The sequence below is a fragment of the Ptiloglossa arizonensis genome, chromosome 3 (assembly GCF_051014685.1).
Source record: "Ptiloglossa arizonensis isolate GNS036 chromosome 3, iyPtiAriz1_principal, whole genome shotgun sequence".
Taxonomy (NCBI): Eukaryota; Metazoa; Arthropoda; class Insecta; order Hymenoptera; family Colletidae; genus Ptiloglossa; species Ptiloglossa arizonensis.
Genome location: NC_135050.1, coordinates 6,688,585 through 6,714,671, shown reverse-complemented (window position 1 = coordinate 6,714,671; position 26,087 = coordinate 6,688,585). Strand labels below are relative to the sequence as shown.

The window sequence follows — 26,087 nt, the reverse complement described above, 5'->3', positions numbered from 1 at the left end:
ATTTACCGTGTTAATAAGGTGGTCTATAGTTATGTTTCTTTAACACACAGTTGAATATTCTTGCCTTTTCCTCTTAATACAAATATGGACAGTATCGAATTTGATGAATTTTTATTTTTGTAAGACGCGTCTTTAAATAAGCTGAAAGCCCCAGATCTATTGCATTAATTTTCTGCATTAATCATTATACATAAACACTTTTACGTGTAATACAATTTCCTAAAACTTGCTCTGCAATAAGAGCGATTACGAACTTTTATCGTTTTGTTATATGGGGCATGTCGAATTCATTTTCACCTTCCGGTTAATTAGCCATCTGGTTCTTTTACAACACTGAAGAATATTTAAAAGACATTTTTTCAGCCATACCAAAATCTACGATCACACCGTCGTGTCGCTAGTAAAAAATGTGTAAATTTTCGAAGAAAATAATTCCCATGAAAATAATCAAAAAGATACATTTAGATTAAGACAAATTTACAAACTATTTACACACAGGAATTTACAAAAGAAATTTATTTCTCGAGTAACTTTGCCATTCATTTTTTTTTTTTAAACGTTTCGTACCATAATCGATATCGTTTACAAAATTAACAAAAACAATTGTTCAATTAAATCTCGACGTTCGATACGTTTTATTATTTTTCATTCTCGAATAAAGTGGCCCGCATAAATATGTATACCAAAACACACACGGTGCACGAAAAAACATGGAGACAATTCGATTCGACTAATAGGTAACAAGACCAAAGTACAGTGATTTATTCGTCGCGTTTACTCAATCGAACGATTAAATTTCGCGTGTGTTCATTCTCGATATATTTCATTCCACGATTCAAATTGTAATTTTTACTCGACGAGTAACCTATAGAAAACGGTTGACTTCGGTTCGTTGTTGAGAACTTTTGTCCATCTCTGAGAAATATTTGCAAAATGTACAGTGATTTATTCGTCGCGTTTACTCAATCGAACGATTAAATTTCGCGTGTGTTCATTCTCGATATATTTCATTCCACGATTGAAATTGTAATTTTTACTCGACGAGTAACCTATAGAAAACAGTTGACTTCGGTTCGTTGTTGAGAACTTTTGTCCATCTCTGAGAAATATTTGCAAAATAAAAAAGAAAAGTATAATAAGTAGGTCGAGCGGGCAAAATCTAATAGATCGAGGCGCGTGTTTGACACGCCTGTGTTATACTATACCTACCGGTCGCGAAAGTGTTAAACGCGTCCGCGAAACGACGTAACGTTTCAATGGTATCTTGCAACAGTATCTAGGAGAAACTGTTGGAAGGCTTCAATGGACGGGAACCGTATTTTCACGCGATCTTATTGACCGACACTTGCGAATCTTTCGGAACCAGTTTTCGATGCGGAGAAACAACCAACAATTGACGGACACCTTTGCAAATCGAGAAAGTCGGGACGCATCGCCCATGACAATGCAACGAACGGATAATTCTCTTAGCTCCGAGAAATGAAACCGCAAAGTTCGAACGTATTAATTATAATTAATCCTTTGTACAGGGTGTCCCAGATTTAGGCGATCAAACTGGGCCAACGCGTTCTACGAACAGAATTACAGAGTGAAAGTTTAACAGTATATCCGATTTACAGCAGGGGTGTGTACGTGTGTGTGTGTATATTGCTCGGTGTATGCAATTACAGTTTGCTGGTGTGTCGTTGCAGTTATAAAATAAACTGAGCTCATAGAAAGGTAGATCTTGATACACCATACATTTTCTTCCATCATTTTTGTCTATTTTCAATTAATTCTTTTCGAATTGCGTCAACCGGATTCACACGATACGAATACGGATTTAAATGCTATCGAAACGTGTGAGACGAATTGGAAAATATAGTTGCAAGCGAGAAACTAATTTAAAAAATGCGTTACTTATAGAACGTACTACAAATTTGTTAAAATCGATCAACGATGAACTCGAAAGGAGCATCGTTACATTGGCGATCATCGATTTTTACGAAACTTGACACACAGATATTGGTAAATCCTACGTACCACACGTGTGTGATTTTTCACACGTGTCGGGTACACAATGGTCCAGAAATTGTGGACAAAGTAGGTACGATTGAATTAAACGTTTCGAGAACTAAAGAGGGTAGAAAAAAATATCGAACACGAAGCAGGTTTTTCACAAACAACCAGGAGGCTTGAATAGAAGTTCTAATAAATCGTAGATGACGCCATTGTAGTCGATCGACTATTACCAAAAACGCATTTTAATTTGTCACAAATGGCACCCTCTACGACTTGCTGTTATTTCTCTTCAAACCTTTCAATTGTTCACAAAAGAAAACAAAAAAATACGTCTTCGATACTCGACAATTTTCTCCATCTCCATTAATTTTTAACTAACCAGTAACATCGTCCACGACTGTGAGACTAGTTTCCATTTAATAAACGTGCATCTCGAACGATAAAAAGGACACTGATTTGATAATTTTCAACGCTGATGAACGAGTTTCGTTGTAACGAGGCACTCTGTACACGATGTTGAACGCGTTGCGAAAGCAACAACGATGAGTCGCGTTACAAATGACCCGTTTGGTTCTAACGTCTCATCGGTGGCAGTGATTCCATCGATTATATCGGGAGGACTGTTAAACGCGTAGGAAACGGGTATCAATTACCGGACATTAGTCCGATAATAGTCCCGCTACCGTGCAACGTGACAAAAGAGTTGAACGATTTATACGCTCGAGAGGTTTCGCATCGTCGATCGCGACACGCGCGCCAACTTAAAAACCGCGACCGCTCGATGAGGACGTTGTTTCGTTATAAATAACAGAATCGAGCCCGACGATTTACGGGCAACGTTTATTTTCGTAAATGCAGTCACTGCATTCTTAAGAACCGCGAAAAAGCGACGCCACGCGGCGGTTCTTGGGCTTTCGTTGCTTTTAATCGACCGAACGTCCAAACGCTCGCCCACCGACTTTCTCGACGGTATTCGAAAACGTGGATTTTATTTTCGCGCAACAAAGTGAAAGCCGGACCACCGTTTGCGCGGTGAAGAGATTTCGAGGTCTCGAAACGGGGAGTGGGGGACACATTTTTCGCATTTCCAATATCGAATTCGAGAAACAAACGACACGCGAAACTGTCCTCGACGGTGAAAACAACGCGGCATTTTTCTTTCGGGCGAAGTTGCAATTCACGTGTCGGTTCGATCGTTCGAACGTGCCTCGCAAATGGTACACCTACCCTTCTAGGTAAATACTTCTGTTCCAACTGGATACTTCTACCAGTCGTTCGTATTCTGCGTCGTGTACTATGTTAACCATACTCGACGATACTACAAACAAACAAGAATCTACGCGACTGGTCGATCATCCGTACACTTCTGTTTTGTACCGGCACTTCTCGTTAAATATTTCTGTTTCTACTCTAGCCTTCTCTCGGTAATCCATATCTTGTACGGTGTACACTCTACGTCATCTAAACTTTACGTTGTCCAAACTCAACACGTCATCCACGTCCTACGTCATCTAAACTCTACCGCGTTACATAAACCTTAGGTTATGAAACCCCATCCACGCCCTACGTTATCTAAACTCTACTACATCTAGATTCTGCGTCATCATCTGTAATATATTCCGATTCCTACTTCGAAATGATTATTCCTACTCAGACGTTTATCCCGACAGTTATCCGTTGAATGTGAAATAAAATTTCATCGGATAATTCGAGTTGCAATTTTCAGTAAACACGTAACGAATCGAAGAATGTTCTTTATACTTTACTTGTTGCTCGAAATATTTATCTATTCAGATAAGTATTTCATGGTTTCTGATTCTAAAGCAACGGTGAGACACCTTTTGGAATTGAAAGTGTCTGCTATGTCATTTCATGGGGCCTCATATTTCGTGCATAATCAATTTTGACAAAATTACAAAGCGGTATCTAAATGTAAATGTCTTTTTACAACCTATAAAGATAGAAACGATTTTTTAGTCCCAGTTTGAACGATGAACAGAACAGGAAGGATGCCTTGCTAACAGCTGAACAATGATCGAACAGCTGATCGATAAGAGCTCTTCAATCTCAAAATTTCAATTGAAGGATAAATTTCATATATTAAAGTAATTGGAAAAATTCACGTCTTTGCAAAGAATGCAGTTAAAATTTCCCTGCTCGTATTATTTTTACCAAAAAATATTGAGACACAATATTATAAAAGTACATATAAATAGCTAGCAAAACTATGCGCGAGACCGAAGCGTTATTACACTATCTTAGTTTGAAAAAAGAGGCATTGTAAACATCGGTAACTTGTAAACAATATCTATCAAATAGGACAGATGTTTATTTGAACTCTTTTTATGATTTTTCTATGATAAATTCACCATCGAAGTTGCGCTTACCTATGTACGATTACGTTTATTCACAAAATTTAAACGATTAAAAATAATTCTATGAATAATTCTTTCTTGTGAGAAAGGAAATTTCCGGGGTTTAAAGAATTAAATACCCTACTGAGGAATTGTTTATGCGTTATTAATATTGAATCAATTTAAAAGAATACCTTGTTGTATATGAATATATTTTATATGTACTAATACCTTATACCAATGTTTCGATCCTTTTTTTTTTAAATAAAACGATCGATTGATTAAAGGAACTATCGATTCGTAAATTTTTCACTAAGAATGATTTCGTCCTTTAATGTTACTTACATTACATTATTGTGGATGAAGATATTTCGTTGATTACTTTTTCCTCGTAATTCCGTATAACACTTATTTGCATTTTCAACATAAAAGCATTAATACGATACGATCGAGACAATGGCCAGTATTATTTTCTTCTATTCAGCGAAGAAGAATAGGAGTAATTTGTGAGAATTAACTACGGATTTCCAGTCTTAAATACAGCTTTTGTTTTGGTATTATGCTTTAAATTTTCAGGTCAGTCCGCAGCAGTGAAATTTATGCAACGAGTAAATGAAAATTAAATTTTATGCGATATCTAGATGCATTAATAACGTACAAACGTTTATACATATTTAATATATCTTCTCCTTTTAACGATAACAAATATCTAATTTCTAATCGATCTTGAATTTTGTACTATTTTTAACAGTTATTCTTTAACCGATGAATTTTCATTTTCTCTTTTTTGGAATAAAAAGTATTAATTCCTAAAACTACTTTGTAAATAATGTTTTTTTTTCTATCATAGATAAAACTACTTTGTAAATAATGTTTCTTTCTATCGTAGATAAAGCGGAAAAGAATAACAAAACAAATAGATACAAATGTCTTGGATTGGATAAAAGATAGATAGATAAGTATACCAGTTATTAAAATATAATAGTATTAACACACATCCTGTGAAAGAATTCTGCAAAAATTTTAATATTTTGAACATTACACATAAGATGTCTCCGTTCTACTTAAACTATTTGTTTTAATCTCCAGAGAACAAATTTTGTTTTAGCTTTCATGAATATTTATGCAATAATATTATTTATGGGATATCACAAGCTTGGAGATTACCATAGACGATGTACATAATTTTAACAAAACAACTCTAATAATATGTATTATCTTTTAACACATTATATTACTAGACATTATTTTGGATTTAATCACTTTGACAGCAATAATACTTTATTGGAACTTGCAGATTATCCAGCTTATGGATAAACAATGTACGTGTGATTTGTGCTCATATTACATTGTCGATTATTAATTCTGTTTTGATTTCTTCATTATCTTATTATTCCGTTAATTAACATTGAACTAATGTAATATTGAATTTTGCGAAGAAAGTTCGTGTCTGAAATGGAAATGTCGGTTTAAATTTTCCAAATTCGAAATTCTCATAGACAAAGATATTGTCTTAACTGCCATTCCTAATTTCAACATAAAATTTATACCTTTTAAGAAGTATTAGTCGCGTTTATGGATCATTAAAAAATCTTTTGCGAATATATTACAATCTATTAAATATATGTATATATACATCAACATATTTATTAGTATTACTCTTATACCACACGTAACATGTAGAAAACTATATTATATTATTTTATCCATGAGAAATATCTTCTTCATAGCCCAAATTGTTCGATTTTTTACACGCACAGATCGTATAATCTAATACCAGAAAAAAAAGGAAAGTACAAAGCAAACCTATCTTACTTAAAATTAAAGAAAAGAACCACTTTGTACGAATTAAATTCTCTGGTTTATCCATGCTCGCAGAAATGAAACAAAATTTTGTATGCACTTTTATATACGATTATCTTGATCCATTAAAATTCAACCGATGCACTTCACGACGACGCAAATTAATTATAATATCCTTGAATCTCGAGTCGCCAAAAATAACCTAGTTACCAAACCACGGGCAATTTATTCCATAAAATTGAATGTATCTTGGGTTTCCAGCGTCACGGAACCTGACGATATCGAGCCGGTCGAACCTGCTTAAAATTTCAGTCAAGTTCGAATCTCCGCTCGCTATTAGGCACAGTTACAACATGTTCCCAAGCCTTAAGATTTCTAGATCCAAAATCTTGAAGCGAGTTTACCCGTCGACGAGCACGGACCGGTCGTATTCGTAACGAGTCTCAAGGGCTCAGCCTTAGCAAACGTTGTGTAACTCGCAGAGATGACATTAAACCAGATACCGATTCCGGAACTTTAAATAATTCAAGACCGTAGGAGTATCATATTCGGAGTTGACGAAATACCAGAAAACGCACCAACTTTGAGAAACCGAAGCACGCTAATTTGAAACGAAGCTATATAAAGTCAATGTATAAGTTTTTTTTTTTTTTTTTTTTTTTTTTTTTTTTTTATATAATAGATGCACACACGTTTTTAAGAGTAATATTTTTCTCCATATTTTGACTGTACAATGGCTACGTTTAGAAAATGAACTAAGAATAATGTAAATTTGTAGTATGATACATATAACGACAATTTGAAACGAAGCTATATAAAGTCAATGTATAAGTTTTTTTTTTTTTTTATAATAGATGCACACACGTTTTTAAGAGTAATATTTTTCTCCATATTTCGACCGTACGATGGCTACGTTTAGAAAATGAACTAAGAATAATGTAAATTTGTAGTATGATACATATAACGACAATTTGAAACGAAGCTATATAAAGTCAATGTGTAAGTTTTTTTTTTTTATATAATAGATGCACACACGTTTTTAAGAGTAATATTTTTCTCCATATTTTGACTGTACAATGGCTACGTTTAGAAAATGAACTAAGAATAATGTAAATTTGTAGTATGATACATATAACGACAATTTGAAACGAAGCTATATAAAGTCAATGTGTAAGTTTTTTTTTTTTTATATAATAGATGCACACACGTTTTTAAGAGTAATATTTTTCTCCATATTTTGACTGTACAATGGCTACTTTTAGAAAATGAACTAAGAATAATGTAAATTTGTAGTATGATACGTCTAAATAATTTCATCTTAACTTACACTATTCTAAATTCTCTTTCTAATTGGCAATTTATCTATATATCAATCAATCCTACTCTTCTGTGAACACCTTTTTCATACAAATACTGTAAGAACTTATAGCATTCTTTCGATGGTTTCTTAGTTATATGTTTTCGTATCATAATACATTATAAAATTATATTATAATTTTATCTTTTGAAAGAGCCAGCGAAAAGTCTACACATTGACTGTACACACTTTGCATACTTCCAGAGGAAATAAATTACAAATATTACCACTTTATTGAAATAAAACTATCCGATTATTGCAATCAACCTGAATTTTGTAACAAATTTTTTTACACGAAAAACGGGCTCTCCGAAATTTGATTTTTTTGATCGCGATCATCGTAATACAAATTTTTAGGTTGTGTGTAACAAATTTGGAATTGGTAGTACTAGTTTTAAAAGGATTCTATTAACCCTGTTGCTCTGTTTGAATTTATTTGTCCCAAAATAATTGTTACTTTCTCACAGATATGAATTTGTAAAGAGCTTAGAAAAAGATATCGGAGCAAAGAAAAATATTCGAGTTCATTCGTAATTTTGATCAAATTTTATATATCAAGTTCAAGAAAATTCTATACTGTTTTATATAGCGATCAGCTCGAGCAAAAAAATTGTCCCATTATTCAAAATTAGTGGATTGCCATACATTCTCGCTCGAATCATCTCGACTACTCGAGATCCATTCACAATGATCGAAGATCTTTTGAAAACATAACGACACACAGTTCTCTTTTTCACGATTCTAGCACAAATATTTATTTGATAATGCATCTTGTTTGAAAGACGACACGAAATGACAGTAGAATTTAAAAAAAATATAATTGCAAGTATTGGCGACTCGACACGACTTCCTTCCTGTAAATTTATATACAAAATATCGAATCGTATCTATTAACGAACAGTAAACGATAAAATTCATCAAACGTAAGATGAAGTTGTAATAATTTAAAAGTGTAGCATACCACGGAATAATTATCGACAGAAAATTGTAATTAGACGAAAATGGTAAATTATTGCAACTATCTTTCCCACGCCGCACTGAAATTTTCGAAAAGGAACAGTTTCGTTCGATGAAATACTTATCGCGATAAAATGATGCATTAGATAGAATATAGAGGGCGAAGAACTGATTATTCTATTTAATCATCGAGATATCGCGTTACATTTTCGAACAGATCGACTCGCTTCTAATCACTGCACTGATAATTTCACAGAAGACGCGCATGATTTTATTTTCCACGTGTCCGGTGAACGTTGCAACTTGCACGGGACGACGAAACTACGCGAAGAAACTCGACCGAAGAAAGAAAGAACACAAATTACTAGTTCAACTATTTCTGGAGTTGTCAGGTTGGTGCGCGCGAAAACTCGAGTCTCTGAACTTTGAATTTTACGCTGCGGTGGCGTTAGTTAAAGTACGATTTATACGGAAGTTTTCAAACAAGATTCTCGGTTATCAAGACCGACTGTACCAGATTTACCACCGGTACCTCTTGAATAAAAATGATGCTTCGATATCTGACACATGTAACATTCAAATTACTACAGACTCCTGTACCAGATAGTTTGAAGTGTTTCATAGAAGAATTATAACTTCTAAAAGGGTTTGAAAGAAATTTCCCAAACACTATAACACAGATTTTACCGAGTCATTTATTCGAGTGGTCGATGTAAATTTATCAAAAAAGAATATATACTCTCGATTACTCCAATTTTCGTATTTTATTGTATAACGAGAATAATCAGAACGCTCGAGTGATTTTTCTTTACGAATTCGAGTAATTTTGTCACTCAACGTGTTCGCCTGATCAAATTTCTCCCTTTTTTAAGCACCCAAATCGTTATTTATACGCTAAATTGATTCGATATACTGAATCTATTTAAACAGCATTCGAAGAGATTTTAACTTTTGGAAATATTATGATTTTCGTCAAACTGGAATAACAAAGCAAGTAAATCAAGTTTTTAAAATCGTATATATCCTTGAATTAATGTGCAGCGTTGTTTGAATATACAAGGAGACACGTAAAAGCTAGTTTACGATTATAAGAGTAATGTAATCAGACAGTGAAATAACGTTCCATAAAATATACATCTCATGATTCATTTGCTTACAGTACAATTCAAATTTGAAGACTATTTCTCGTGATAATATTTACGGTTCATGTCCCATTGATTTCGATACTTTCGTATTGATCCACAAGTTACTGATTTGTTTCAGAAGGCTGCAAAAATTTCTCGAGTTCTAGAAAATTATTTTTTTTTAATCGTCTACGAGATATTTCGATATATGTGTCGATGCAGGTGTTCCTCTGAAATATCTCATAGATAACTAATTGTAAAAATACGATGGAACGTATTTTTTATTATTGCAAGAGGAGATACAAATGGTATCGTTAGTTTTATAATGCGGGGGCGTTTTCAAGTTTATTTCGAGACCAACTTGATTTTTTTGAAAATCATAAACCTCTATTTTCTATTTTACAATTCTATTCCACGTAAAAGTATGCATAACTTTTGTCTGAAACATTTTTTTGCGAAACCTATACATTTGTAGATATTTAGAAAAAGGGTTGCAAAATTGTTACAACATAACATTCATTTTGTACATTTATCGTATCAATGAAAATACAATGTAATTTTTTGATGCAAGAACGTCATGATGAATGCTCAAAATTTATCGCGAATAATAATAATAATAATAATAATGTTTCTTTCCTGATACAATGATAAGCAGCTGTGATTTGCACTTTTATTTTTTCTAGAGAGGTCGGTGGATCGTGACATACATTTTCTTTAAGGTAATTCCGTAAGAAATAATCTAGAGATATTGGATCAGGTGACTTGGAGAAAAAAATTGTTAAAAATTTCATATTGAAAATCATTTTCGCGAAGTTCTTGTCGGAAGGACATTTTTTACGTTCGGAATTCGTGATACTTAAAAATTCGTTGAACATTCGTTCGAGATATATTAAAACAACGAAAAATTGCATCTCGAGCAAACCGTTTAATCTCGCGATAAAATAAAATTTAAACAAAGAAAAAAAGAAACCAAATTGCCCTTGAATTAACCTCGAAAACGCCTACGGATTAAAAAACCAATAGCGTAATTTAAATGCCGTTTAAATCCCCGATCGAATGAAAGAATAATTGTCAATAATAAGAACAGCTTACTTGATATTGATAACTAGTCGTTATTAATAATGAAACTAGCCAATAGTATTATGTATTCGAAATTTTAGCTACTTCGAACAGGATCAATATTTTGTTTAATTCTCGATGATATTACAACAATGAAAATTATATTATTATTTCGAATCATCACTTCTCCCTGTAATTTCAAAATCATAAAAGACACACACCAGCTCCTTTTGTTAATTGGTTACCTACGCGACGTTCCGTTGCGTCAACTTAAATGGGACACCCTGTACACGCGCGAAGAAGAAAATAAAAAAAAAATAAAGCCGTGTACGTCAGTAGATCAATGTAAAACACGACGCATGCGTTGAAATTTTTATTTCGCTTAAACGATACGCGAGTAAATACCTTATCGATCGAGGAGTTCAAGAATAACGCAGAATCGCGAGGCCGGTGGTCGCGAAACGTTTCACGGTAATTTGCCATTAATAATTCGCCGTCGAATAAATCGCGGCCAGAGCAGAAAAACGACGCGAGGCGGCGGGACGCGACGCCCGGAGCATTTCGGGACAAAGATACTGCGTCTACGCGTTTTCGCGGATCCAATGAATCATAAAACGAAGCCAGTGCACGGTTTTCCAAAAATGGAAACGCACGGAAGCACGCGCGCTCATCTCTCCTCTGCGTGACGTCTGCATAAACGCGTCCAGCTCGTTGCATCGGGATTGGTTGTGTTCAGGTATAATTTACATCAAATCGAACCAAGTCTTGCGACACGCACCGCGAATGCCTGGACTTTATTCACCGTCTATGCGACCATGAGAATAAATCTCGCGTGACGCGTTCATTTCCCTTCTCCTTCTCCTGAACATCTGTTTCGCGATGCTTTCGCGACAAACAAGTACACGAGACCACGGTTACCGTGTGTGCGTCGCTTATCCTCTTCGGGGATACTATTCGCGTTCGTGCTTAGCTTAGGTCGAGATCGTTCAGTTTCTGAATTACTTTAATTATTACCGAAGATTACATTTTGCTTGTAAAATATTCGGGTAGATGTATTTTTGATAATCGATAACGCAAACTACCTTTTTCCTTTTACGACGATTATTTGGCGTTATAGGATTGCTCGATAAGTTCTATCGTACGATAAGAAACGGAGCTGTTAGGTTCGTTGTTAGGATCTGTCGACTTATTCGTATATTTACAGTTGTTCAAAGTTGAAGTGTCATAGTGTAATATTTTCTTTACAATGGAAAAAGGACGAAACTTATCGAACAACCTAGTATAGTTGTAGAAGGTAATTGAGATACCGAAGCATAGTAGAAGTATAGTATATCGAAGGTTGAACACATAGGATAACAATCTTGTGGTTATCGAACAAATAAGTCACCCCTGAAGAGATTAGGATTATAGAGCGCGTGGTTGGAAGGATTTTAATGAAACGTTTAAAAAGGACACCAACATGGCGGTGTACCGTAACCTTTCGTTTCGTACGTGCTCACAGATGTGTATAGGTTACAGTTTTTGTCTCACGAGTTGTCACGAAGTTAACCTCGTTACTCGCTACTTCTCACTCTCGTTCCGAGATATGTAAATAAGGTACAATGCAGCTCCCGAAACTGTGAAAACGTGTTTAGGAGTACTAAATCACGATTCGAATGGAAACTTCTTTTGTAATTGATAAATTGAACGTATACGAGAGGTAGGAACAAATACAACCGATCAGTAGAACTTTCATAATTGAAATGGAATGCAATTATAAAGATTAAGACGCAATATGCATTGTATTTTAACTCTTTGCTTTCCGTTGGCTCCGATAAGGGGATACTCGTCATATGTTTCGTGACTCGGTTGGCTCCGCTAGGGAGACATTTGCAATTAGCATGATAACGCAAAAAATGCAGTGTCATCGGAGGTGCGGGCAGTGCGTACATGTATTTAACACGTGCTACTTCTGTAATCTTCGTTACGAATTATTATTTGGTTTTTTATCGTTAAAAAAAAAATGCAGAAAGAAGAACACTATGGTGGGAGTTGGAAATTGAGTGAAAGTTAAAAGAAACTTGATTCTGAACCATTAAAGGACAATTTAAATGTCTTTCTATCTAATTGTAATGTAAGTGATTGCGATTCTGAAGTTATAGTGAAATTATAGTGCGAAAGAAACGAAGAATCGAAGCTATTGAGAGTGAAAGTAAACATTCATTGAAACACGAAGACGAATCAATTTTAGACCATGGCCAAGAATTATCACCGTACCACAAGTTCCTTCATTATTGAATCGATACGATGGTTCAAATTACTTTTTCACAGAGCCATCAGTAGACGAGATTACAGAAGAGACAAACAATTATGCAAAACGTTGTCTAGAAGATACAGTATAATGTGAATAAAGATGAATTCTGGACTTTCATCGATTTCTGTCTTCAATATGGGTACAATCCTTCTGGCAAATATGCAAGCATATTGGTCGGTTAAGTATAACAGTAAAATTACTTTTTTTGCTGACATATTTAAAAGGAAAAAATTCGACTAAATACTCTGCGAACAGGTCAATCACAGAATAAGAAAACTATACCTACTTTGAGTACTTATAGTCGTCGTGAATTTAACTTAATTGTCGTAAAATTCTAATCAGGCATTTAGTCATTTTCGTAAGCCATTTACCAGATTTTCATTTGTAATATTGTGTAACTTTATTTTTTACCTAACTCATTCTACGCAGATTCACATCGTGATAATATCTGGCAATTAAGGCTGAAGTATAATACGTTTGGAGCAGTAGCCAGCCCAAAACTGACAAGTATTAAATATTACCATTTTGACAAAATTTTGTTCATTATTGTTTTGGAGTTCTAAAAGAACTTTATTTCTCTATTTTCTTATCTATAAACACGAGATATCGTTAATATACGTTTGAAATGCTTCACCGAATTTCACCAACGATCGAACAAATTTTAATATTCATTTTACGATTAGGCTCACCCTGCACATTTACTTTCCTGTTAGGTACGAACATATTAAATTTAGATTCATCGATAAAAGCATTTTTCTCGAGCAAAAGTTTCAAACATAAACAAGTAAATTCGATTCCATTCCATTGATACTTAGGTATTCTAATATATTCCTAATATATTTATAACAGATAATTCGCGTACCCTTTTCTTCAAATCAATTGATGAATCATCGATTCAAAAGGTTTATCGTAGTAAGGCATTTTTCAACTCTAGTTTTGAAATTAATATTGTACCAAAGATGGTTCAAAAAATAGAATTAAAAACGTTTTATCATAATAGATTGTGCAAATCGATTAATGATTTACCAACTCGTTTAAATAATACGAATTGGCGAATCATGAAGTTACAAGGATCAACACTTGCAATTTTTCTTTAAATATTTTCCAATTCTAGAAACTCATTTCGATGTATCGATCTTGGAATTATTTTTACCAATCCCAATTAGTGTATTCAATAATATGAATCCCGTATTTCGAAGTAAGTATTTTAAATCGATGCGTCCAATAGTCTCCATTTATAAAAATCTAAAAATCGTCCAATTTTTAAAACCGTAAACTAGACAGGTACCTCGATAGGTATCTGAAAATGTTAGAATTAATAAAAATCAGAAACCCCTCGTTGAAATGTGTGCTATTGGTTCTGTTCGAAATAGTGAGGGACGGTAGCGAATTTATTCCTAGAATCGACCTTTCGTATCTCGGACTGAGACCCAACAACTTGCGAAACGTTCGACAAAGAGAGTGCATCAGATGCACTCAAGAGTGAGTGCAACAGCGATCGCGTCTGGTATTAGATACGCTCGATGATTGAGCTTCAAAGCGATGCCGCGTATCGGTACGGCAGTCAATAATACAACCTAAAAATTGTTACACTCCTCATTGTATTTTCATGAGAGTATTCGCAACGTATTCTTCTCTCAACGAAGATAAGATTAAACACGACTGTATTCGAACTATTTTTGCTTATACGTTATTCGAGTAATTTCTAAAAATCTTTCAATTGTGTACAATTAAAAATAATCCGTGTAATATCGTGTTTGAACTTTTAACTGATCAATTTCACCAATCCATTGATAACACTCTCGTGAACATACAACGAGTGATATAAAAATGTTTAGTTTGCATTAGTAGCTTTGAAGTCAACTGTCCGTAACATAAACAGTGGTGGGGCATAATTCGGTACGTTTTATCGAGGGACGAACGCGTCGTTTTAACGAGGGATTAGTGTAATACGCATAGTGCAGCAAAAGATTCCCTGTTCACGATCGTTCACCGTTTGGTTTTTTTCCTTTTAACAGTGATTCGTATCAGTTGTTTTTCCAGACTGCTATTCCATTCAAGCTTTACCGTGGAATTGAAAAGAGAAAAGTTACGATACGATCACGTGCGAATTGTTCACGCTATTGTTGGAACTGTTCAAGTAGCACTCGATTTATTAATACGCTCTCAGTGTTTTGGGTTCAATAAATTCGGTCGTACGATTATACTGATTGTTTTTCAACAACTGCGAAACGTGAGTATAACAGACAGATAATAATGCATATCGTTCAGAAATTGAGATAGAATATTTAACGCTACGAATGTAGATAAATTTGTCTGTACATTCGAGTGTTATTCACGCTTACAAGCGCGGAATGTGAACGTATTAAATAATTATCTCTCGTATCTTAAACAGTGACAAATTCGTTATTTTCTATTGAGGTAATTAGCATTATTGTAAAATGTCCACAAACCTTTCAACTAATTTACTTTCATACTCTCCCAAGAACTCTCGCGACTTTGTTAGCTTTTAGTACAATTTTGTCTAGATTCGATCGTAAATATGGAGTGTCGATCCATAGAATATGCCAGGAGGCAAATTCAGTCGGTGATCATTTGATTTCTTCTCCGGTTTCGTCTCTTCTCTCGACAGATCGTTACATAAGCTTATCATGAATAATTTTCTACGTATAATGGTAGTTAATTCGATATGTTACTGATCGGTCTCCGATTCATACAAATATTTCAATTCTTTACTCTTGATTATGCAGTAAAGAATATTAATTCGCTAATGAATAGGGAATTATCTAAATATTATTTGTAGCACGTGAATGATGCTGGAGAATTTCTCATTGAATTTTTCTGTATTGGAATATTCGAATACTTTGACGATTCAAATATTTAGCGAATGTAATTCGAATACTATTTGAATATTCTGTTCATTGTTCGAGTACGTATCGTTCTCTTTACGTCAGAAGAATGAAAGTGTAATTTGACCAATTCTTGGAATTCACAACTGAATATGAAAACTATTAAAATAATTCTAGAGATCACAGTTTTTAAAATTTTCTTCTAGATATCAGTTTTTAATCGTTTTGATACAATGACGGTAGTAGAAAATGACACTTTGATAAATAAATCAAAGGCAAGTTAGTTTTCCATTAAAGAAATTAAGAAATGCACTATTGCAACTGCAATTTTTTATTTAAACAAGTGAAAAGCTAATTCTCATTACCTTTGGGATTAAGAAATGCACTATTGCAACTGCAACATTTTATTTAAACAAGTGAAAAGCTAATTCTCATTACCTTTGGGATTAAGAAATGCACTATTGCAACTGCAACATTTTATTTAAAAAAGTGAAAAGCTAATTCTCATTATTAGAATTTTCGTTAATTTCAGACTCTGAAAGTACATCACCTAACTTCTTTCTCGAACATATTCGTTCGCTAAGCTTTGAGTATAATATTGTTCTTATGCAATAATATAATATAATACGTATACTTACGATATTGATACATAATCAATACCAAAAAAGGCATTCAGACCATACCTTGACTCAAAAAATGAAACTTTCCACACTCATGCTTTTAGCATAAAGGGGACGACGATACGTATATGGATATTCGTAGCATTCGAATAGTGTGATGCGGACTATAAATCAAATTCTTGAAGTTGATCGGTCTTGAACATTATTTTCACGGAAAATATTCGAGTATTTGTATTTTGTTAAATAAAAACTAATACGCTTACAATAATCGGCTGTAAGCAGTCTCCAACGATCGCACACGGTATTTATTCCCTAATGTACTAATGTAAAACGCATACGAACGGTAGCTCGTAAATGTGATAATTTCTATATATTCGTATGCAATCGTATTTAAATATATTTATATAAATGCAGATATCGATTGCAACCATCGCAACGATTCGAATGACCCGAATCAACCGAAAATGTGACATTTAAATACATCGCTACTGTCCGCAAATACATTTAAACGGTCCAAACACATGAACGCTTTATCATTCGAACTATAATATTCGAATAACGATATTCAAAGTTTATTCGTAGGTATTCCAATATACCCTTATCCTTAGACGTGCGAGAAGAAAAAAATTGTGCAAAAGAAAAGGACCTAAACACGAGAAACACGGTAGCGTGTAAAAGAAAAAAAAAAAGAAAAAAGAAAAATGGAAAAGGAAGAAGAACGACTTTCTAATACATTGAAATGTATTGAAATTTTAAAGGAAATTGTCTCGTATTCCTTGCGTGAAAAAGGAAACGAATCCCTCGATCGCACTGTACGTGCCGAAGCGTCGTAAAAAGCGACGTGCTTCGATCGGATCTCGAAGGACTCGCCGAGTTTATCGATCAGCCATTTGAAAGGCAGAAACGTACAAATCTGTCTTCTTACCCGGTCGACGGCTCTTTGAAGGATCTGGCATTTGTCAGTCTTGCCAGAGCTCATGTCCGTGGCGGAAACCAGCTCGGCAATCTCATCGATAAAATGGCTCTCCAGGTTCCGTCGTCTTTTCTCATTAAGGCACTTGTTACTGTAAACAATGAAAACGAGCGATCACTGCTTATCCATTGCACTCAATTATATTATCGATACATTATTCGGTGCTTCTGTATTCGAGTTACTTTCAACGTTGCGTATTTCTTTTTCTCTGCAAACGAGCCTACTTGTTTAGAAGCTAAACCATCGAACGAAATTGTGACTCCATCGCGCAGAGATCACTGTGCCGGAAATGATAGTTGCTTGGAAATTTCTAAACGCGCCGAGTGTATTTGTATTTTAATATAATAAGGCAGAACATGACTATTATTTTAAATCTTCCGAACTGTTTAACGAACTGGAGAAACAAGCAAGAGTGAATTGTGGTAAAAGTAACAGAGTTGAGTATTTCAGTATTAACAAACAGTTCGTTTCTCTTCCCTTATATTTTCTTCGAAATGTTTGTATGAAAAACATGTTTACATTTCGTTCGTTGGTATTCCTATTCTTTGTTAACGAAGAGCGTAACGTGTACAATTAAATTAATCACTGATTACAGTCACGTGTCGTAGTACCTAACTAGAAGTTAATTTGTTCACAACTGGTTCCATATTTTCATTTCTCAGACTACAATCATCGCGATATCTGGAATCACACATCTTTTCTTCGATGTGTCGTCGTTTAAAAAATATTCAATATTTTTTAAACGATGTATTCGATCATTTTTAATATTGTAGTCTCGATTATGTTTGCGTTGCAGACAAATGGAATTCAAAAAATTAAAAACGCGACGAGTACGTGTTTCTTTTCCGCCGAGACGCTTCGACCGATATATATTTCTTCGATAACAATTTAAAAAGTTACTACCAATCGTGATCTAGGAAAAAGTTAGTAAAGAAGCGTTTGTTTTTGGTGCTCTAGGCCAGAAGAGCGTCCAAATGAAAAATATTCGTTACTCCTTAGATACTAGACATGGCCATGCTGTAACTTTTATTTAAATATAAAAGATCCATCATTTTTATCTTCCGATTCTCGATCGAAAATTACATAATAGCGATTAAAGACATTTTATAAATATTTTACGAGATTTATATATATTTTAAATTATTATATATATATATTTTAGATTATAAATATTTTAAGAGATTCTTTCGCACCCATAGATACAGAATTTCGTATTTTCGTGATCGATATGTTAAGAACTTTATTTATAAATGAAAAAAACCATGTGGTACGATAAATATTAATCTAAATTTGTACCAAATATATGATACTTGGTAATCATACGACAACGGATCTCTAGACAATTTAGAGACAGCTATTGTTGTCACAATGACAGTGATGTCATTACACGACGAATGGTCTTTCAAATTTTTAAGAAAATTCTATAAGAAATATAGAAGCTTCCAATGGCGTCGTTACAGAGCTTCTCAAGTGCGAAGAGATTAGTTTATAGTATCGGTCAACTATTCGAGAATATTAATTTCACAAACAACAAACGAATATTCCGTTATAGAATTTCTCAACCGAGAGAAAACTATACACCATAAATGTAGAGGCATTGTGTACTATTATTAAATCGAATCGCGGCAAAGTTAATTTTATTCATTATCTTTGAATTATTTCGGTATCACTTTACACGTCGACTATATCCGTCGCTGTAATCTCATTTTTCGAGATATTTCAAGAAATTGATTAAATATTTCAAAATTCATTTAGAAACGATTTTCAAACATACTTTACCCGATGCTAAAATCAACGATTTTATTTAGTAATTCGACTAGATTTATAACGCGAACATTTCTAATTTCGTCCAGACCGGTAGGAAGTACTACCTTTACCGAACTAACTTTTACGAATTAATTTTCTAAAAATAATAACGTGAAACCGGGACTATTCTCATTCTCGGATATCCTCGTGTAACCACAATTCGTATGAACCTTATACGAGCCTCTGAAAACGAAAGTAGAACAAGTTAATCTCGGCTCCTTTTGTAACGTACCGTATAAAGAACAGGAATACGTAAGTGACTTAATTTCCCAACTTTTTTTCTTTTTTTTTTTTTTTTAAATTGCAACGCTCTCAGCCTCGGGGGCTCGCACGATGTATTCGAAACCCGACCCCGTATCGATCCTCTCGTTTCGCAAAATACTCCAGAAATCGTCGATTTTTACACGACCTGGCAGAATTCGATTAGCATCGGGCTGAATTTCAATCGCGACGCGATATCCTGTTCGCAGTGTTTGGGTTATGTCTGGGTTAGGTCTGCATCGATCTCCCGGATTTTCGCAGTTTCGCGGTAGCCTCGTTAATCTTTTCACGGCCGCTAATGGAAGACCCCTGTCCCAAGCTTTTGTTCCAGAAATACTACGAAAACGGTTTATGACGAAACGGCTATAAATCATTGAATGATTGAAACGTTCAATGCCGAGAACCGAGCCGTTCTTGATGAGAATATTAACCCTCTCAGGGCCAAAGTTTCGTATAACGCGATAAGGTACTTCGACTTGCAAGAACTGACGATATGTGAATTTGGTTTCGATGAAAATTCTTTCGAATTTAACTACACGATGTCTTCTTTATGGAAACACAAAAAATGAGTGTCTTCTGTTTATTTAGTGCGGTACGTAACGTGTTTACAAGAGGAATACGTTGAATTTTGTTCTTTAAAGACAGTTTTTCAAGCGTGATATCGAAGGGAGTAAGTATTAAAATATTAAAAAAGGGAGGTTTGTTTAGAAGACGAAACACCAATGTTTCGTTTGATTCAACTTTGATAAAGAAAAGAAAAGGTTTGTATGGAAAAGGTCGTGGAGCATTAATCGCTAGTCATCGGATCTCGTACGTTATTGATGTTGCTGAGAACAATTCAATTTCCTTTCGATTAAACCGAAACTTGATTATCACCGAGCATCAACATTTCGAATATTACACCCAAACATTTTATGCTAATATCTTAATAATAAAATATCGAATGAAGAACCTAATTTTTTTTTAGAGGAATTAAAAAGTGAGTCCTTTCACACTTATATTCTGCAAGAGGATGTAAGTACATATTGACACAAAAAAACTTTTCTAGATACGATTGTCTTAATTAGTGTATTAAATATTATATTAGAGGATATTGCACTTTATAAAAGTGCATCTGTGCTGTAATCCTAAGAATTGCTTTCTACAAATAATTTCTTTCTATTTCTTATGTAAAATATAACAAAATTGTGTTTTCGTAAAATAAATACAAGCTTTTTTACTTATTTAGATAAAGACGTAACATTTTTATTTATATTTCACTCACACTATGCGAAAAGCGAGTAGACACCACTCTATGACCGATATTGTCTATATTTACATTTATTGTAGCTAAATGTGATAATCTACAGTCGTAGAATTTAACGTGAAGCTTCTTTAGGCTTCTGTAATTAGTAACTGATTATAAAAAAAATTATTCACGGTCCAAAAAAATGCGAGACTGATTTTAATAGATTTCCCGGAGCATTAAATTTGTTTGCCCTCCGCGAAAACGAATGAAAGATTAAATTACAATTTTTCTGTGTCCACTCTTAGTTTATTTTTGGCACGCCACTGTTATGTTTTCTTGCATATCATTCGAAGAGGATCGCTCGTAGCTCCTTGCAAAATGCAGAGGTGATCCAATACTCGTAAAAAGCAGACTTTGGCGACTACTTGACTACTTCGAATAATTCGAAAGATTCGTGAAGTAAAAAGTAGGGCTTAACCTGCTCGAATAATTTAGCACTCAAATATTTTATAGGTACTCGAATACTTGGGTCTTCGAATATCATTATTTGAATATTTGAGTGTTCGAATTTTATTATTTGAATTATTTGATTATTCGAATACCATTGTTCGAATATTTGAGTGTTCGAATTTTATTATTTGAATTATTTGAATTATTTGATTATTCGAATATCATTGTTCGAATATTTGAGTATCATTATTCGAGTATTGCTACTGAAATAACACAAACAAAATTGTAGAATTATATTTGCGAAATATTCGAATTACTCTAGTTCGAATGCTTCGTGTTCAAATATTTTATAGGTACTCGAATACTTGGGTCTTCGAATATCATTATTTGAATATTTGAGCGTTCGAATTTTATTATTTGAATTATTTGATTATTCGAATATCATTGTTCGAATATTTGAGTATCATTATTCGAGTATTGCTACTGAAATAACACAAACAAAATTGTAGAATTATATTTGGGAAATATTTGAATTACTCTAGTTCGAATGTATTCGTGTACCTTAATCCGAATATTTAAATATTCCTAATAGTTTTACTTTTTAAACTATTATTTGAATAAATGTACATTGAAATGGGTCGATTCAACCAATCGATTTTCTATTATTACTTTGTATCATTTCTGTATAGGAACCTTTGTAACCAGGAAATATCAAAAATAAAACGTACCTATGTGCTTGTAATTATGAAAACGATGCATGAAAAAATATGTAAAAACTGAATTTATCACTTCATTCGTGTTACTACAACGATCAACGTGAACAGAAAACCGAAAAACTCGTTCGACAGTAAACGTGTTACGTATACAAGAACATTCGAAAGTGTGACGACTACGAGTGATCCTCATTAGACAATATTTGGAGATGTTAAGGTCAAGTCTATTGTTTACACACCGAGTTGAGAAACTGTTAAGATTAGTTTGAAACATTTAGAAGAAAGCGTAACATCGACCATCTTAAACAGTAGTTTCATACTATCTGCATAAAGTATTAAATAATTAACAATAATTACAGTGTTACGATCATTCGAAGTATACCTAACACTAAATTACACGATGCCAAGGTTACACCATTTCAGTCGCAAAAATACAAAAGATTATTGTATCAACCGAGAAGATCTCAGTTTAACACGTTATTTTAAAAGATATTTTCATCGATAAAATTGAATATTAGGAATTGAATTAGAAACAAAAAAAACTTTGACAACATATGATTAAATATTGATTGAATCGCGACACCAAATATTTACAGCGAACTAATTACAAAAAGGAACTGATGGCATAGATAATTTGCAATTTAAAACGAAGAAGAACATTGTTTTCCTATCAAATAAAATTTCATTTCCATAAATATTGTATTGTATGTTTACATAAAATTTTAGCGAGTATTGTACAAAAATATCGAACTAAATTTCGTCTACGTTGAGAATTTAACAAAATTGTATCTTGAAGCTTTTCATTTTCTCCGTAAATGTTGATCTCGGTTCGCAAGAATCTTTTACCGAATTCGTCTACCGTGAGAATGAAGGGTTGGTTGCACTCGATAGTTCTAATTTCAAGTATTCGGACAGCGCCATTAAAATGTGCGCAAGAAGCGGTGCGCGCGTCGACGCCAATGGGAGGGCTCGTCGCTGAGCATTCGGTTGGCGAATTTTATAGAAAGAAAATTGTTAGATGCTGAATCAACTTCAGTCCCGTTGAAACGCACGGTTGACCTTGCCTGACGTCACGTCACCGAACAGTGACTCTCACTTCACCGAAGCTGACCATATTTTCATGCGATAAAGTTGCTTCACCGGTTGTTGCTCGGTACTAGAGTCGTCCGAGTACTCGAAATATTCGAGTAGTCTGTAATTCGAACCGAGAAGAACTCGTTTCGTTAAACGGGCTCGAGTTCTTTTTGCTCCCTCGAATAACAATTCACGAGTATTTCTTCGAGTTACTCGAAACGCTCGATTATTTGTTACGTATGTTTTTCTTCTTGAAAAAATGTTTCGAGTACTCGGAACGTTTCAGTTTCTAATACTCGGAAAACTCGAGTAGGGAAAAATTGAGTAGAATCGGGTACGTGGGTCAAACCAGGTACCATTGTTTTTCTGAGATGAGAGCCAAAAGCGATTGCAGTGGCCAACGCGTGACACTAAATTCGAGTTGGTTTTTCGACAGTACGAGATTAATTACAGACCAGAAATCGTGTTCATTTTCGTGTTCAAATAATTTCGAAAATTCATTTTCTGTGTTCTGTTTACTCATTAATAATATTTCTCTATCGGAATTTAAAGAATTTATTACAAGTACAGTATTGCATTCTATGGTACTTATGTAGTATTTTGGCGTTTTTCTTGATTTTTTATCTGACATTAAAATATAAGTATATAATATTTAATAAATTATCTCGTGTGGGACAAAATGAGGTACTTTTACATCCGGTCTTACTCTAAATATACTGTAATGTGGCTAGGTAAGTGGTGTATTTTCATTTTTATCCTTTCTTTCAATCATAGAAAAAAAATAAATAAATGAAGTATATTTTCAAGTAGATAACACACAAGGCACTGTCCCTGCTCATCAAAGTGTTGATTAATCGATGAATCAAGTAACAGATAATTAATATTATATTGTTTCGTACCGATATGAATATAGATGACGAATTCGATGAAAAAATTAATAAAAAAAGGTACTACTCTAATGTACAATGTGCAAACAATTTACCAATGAAATTTGCATAAACGTCGAGTAAGATGATTGCATCCGTGATTTGTTTTTTAAATACATCGAAATAAATTAACGTATCTATAAAAATCAGCATAAGTAAATATAAAGTAAAATATAAGTTAAGATAGGTTTTTAAGTAGCTAAAATAAATTGCATAGGTGTCGAATAAATGATATGCGATTTAACGTAAGTTAACATTTGTTGAAATTCATTAAAATAACTTATTTAATTAGTACTTAGTTAAGAGGAATAAATATTTTATAACGTTACAAAATTTTACATGTTTTTAAAGTCAATACCTTTTTAAAAATCTTATTTCTCTTCGAATCAAATAATTGTCTCATCGGAAGATTAACATTTTCCAATTGAATAAGGTCAAATTAAAATCAAATTAATTTCTGGCGGTACTCAAAGTTTTTCTTGTCATCTGAATTTTTACTAGTAACTAAAAATATATTAGGCGCCCGATTTTACCCTACTTTCTCCTACTCAATTCGTATTTTGGAGTACTCGATCGATACCATTCGTGTGGTTGACATTCGAGCAATTGTATACCAAAATTCACTTTTGCTCTAAATTTATGGAAAAGTAATTTATTTATAATAATTACCTTATTGTAAATGTACTTGTATTATATATGTTGTTGTTTCGAAGGAATTTGGTGGGACTTTAAAGGGTCAGAAATATAGGTCTACTTCGTGGGAAGTATTAAAAGGTCTTAAAATTTCGTACATAGTTGGTATTGATTTTTTTATACCGATATGTATCCTGGTAATAAATACCGATGGCTACTAATGCTATACAACATCGAATGCGTATGCAAAGTCGCAATGGTAAATGTATAAGAAATAAAAAAACAGATTCGAATGGGTACGAAATAAGCAGTTACAAACAGGTACAACTCCATATTATCCTCGACTGGACAAATTGTCTGAATTCCGAAACAAACATTAATTGGAGCCAGCCTTAACCTTTTCAATGGTTGAATCGATCAGTGATAGAAATAACTTCTGTCCAGAATTAATTTCACAATTTACTATCTAATAATTCAACTTAGAAATGCATGTAAAAATTAAACAAAGAAGTAAAAAAATCTTTGGAGTTATTCACAGAAAACAAAATATTTATGTAAATATAAAGTACTATTTATGTAAGAAATGTATTTCTTTAACTCGAGCATATAGAAATACTAATATTAATATTGTTATATTTCAGCACATTTGAGTGCTGCAATTAAAAGGTTAGAAGAAAATTTGAAGTATAGTCGCAGAAGTGATCGCATAGTATTTTTCTTGGAAGGTGTAACTGCCTTTCGATAGTATTTGATTCGCGTTACGGACCTCCGTTTAAGTATTAAACCTTCGTCGTTAATAGCCACCTAGGTGCAGCTGATGCAACGATAAACGTGTACATTAAAAAAGAAAAAAAATAATAATAAACTTGGAATAATTACGAAATCTACTCGGTACAAGTAATTGCACCAAGTTTTATTACTTGCCTGGGACTGCTTATTTCATAGCAATTACATTTTGTTTCTTATTTTTGATACATTTATAGTAGCATCGATGCTTACTAAGTTTATACGGTATGGGTATCGATCGGTATTCATTACCAAAGTATCGGTAGCGACAATTGATACCAAGTACATACCTGCTGCGTGCAATTGATACGTATCGGTACTTTCGTGTAGGATGTGATATAAAATGATACTTTATTATCTGGTATCGATAGTATCGATACTATATTAGCCCCATCACTGGACTAATTACAACCCGGAAACCACTTCTTAATCTTTCGTCGCGAATTCGAATGCATTTCATTACCGCCATTGTTTCAAACACATTTTTCTCGAGCAGAATTCTTTTTTGTCCGGGTAGATTGCGACACGACACGTCGAATTCTTCGCCGAATGATTTGGACATTTAATTGCTTCGATCATCGAGGTAAGAAATTCGTTGCGCAAAGTTCTTACAAAATGACCGCTTTTTATTTTCGCGAAATGCACATTACTCTTTTCCTCGATACGTTTCAAATACAGGTTTAACAAAAATTCTTTTTTTTTTCCCAATAATGGAGTTTTCATCGCACCGGTTACAGGTACGCGAAATATTTAAACATTTTTAAATCTACGGAATAAAACGTTGTACAAAACTGGTAAAATTTTGTAACGATCGTAACAA

General features: G+C 33.7%; 1 protein-coding gene across 16 annotated transcripts in view; it reads right to left on the bottom strand.

Moving 5' to 3' along the window:
• The window catches only part of LOC143143954 (uncharacterized), a 313,357-nt gene that overhangs the window by 44,237 nt on the left and 243,033 nt on the right, over positions 1-26,087 (bottom strand). For all 16 annotated transcript variants that reach the window (XM_076305817.1, XM_076305815.1, XM_076305811.1 and 13 more), the window contains one exon: positions 17,343-17,481. In XM_076305817.1, coding sequence (XP_076161932.1) covers positions 17,343-17,481 — 139 coding nt within the window. The remainder of the gene's footprint in view (positions 1-17,342; positions 17,482-26,087) is intronic.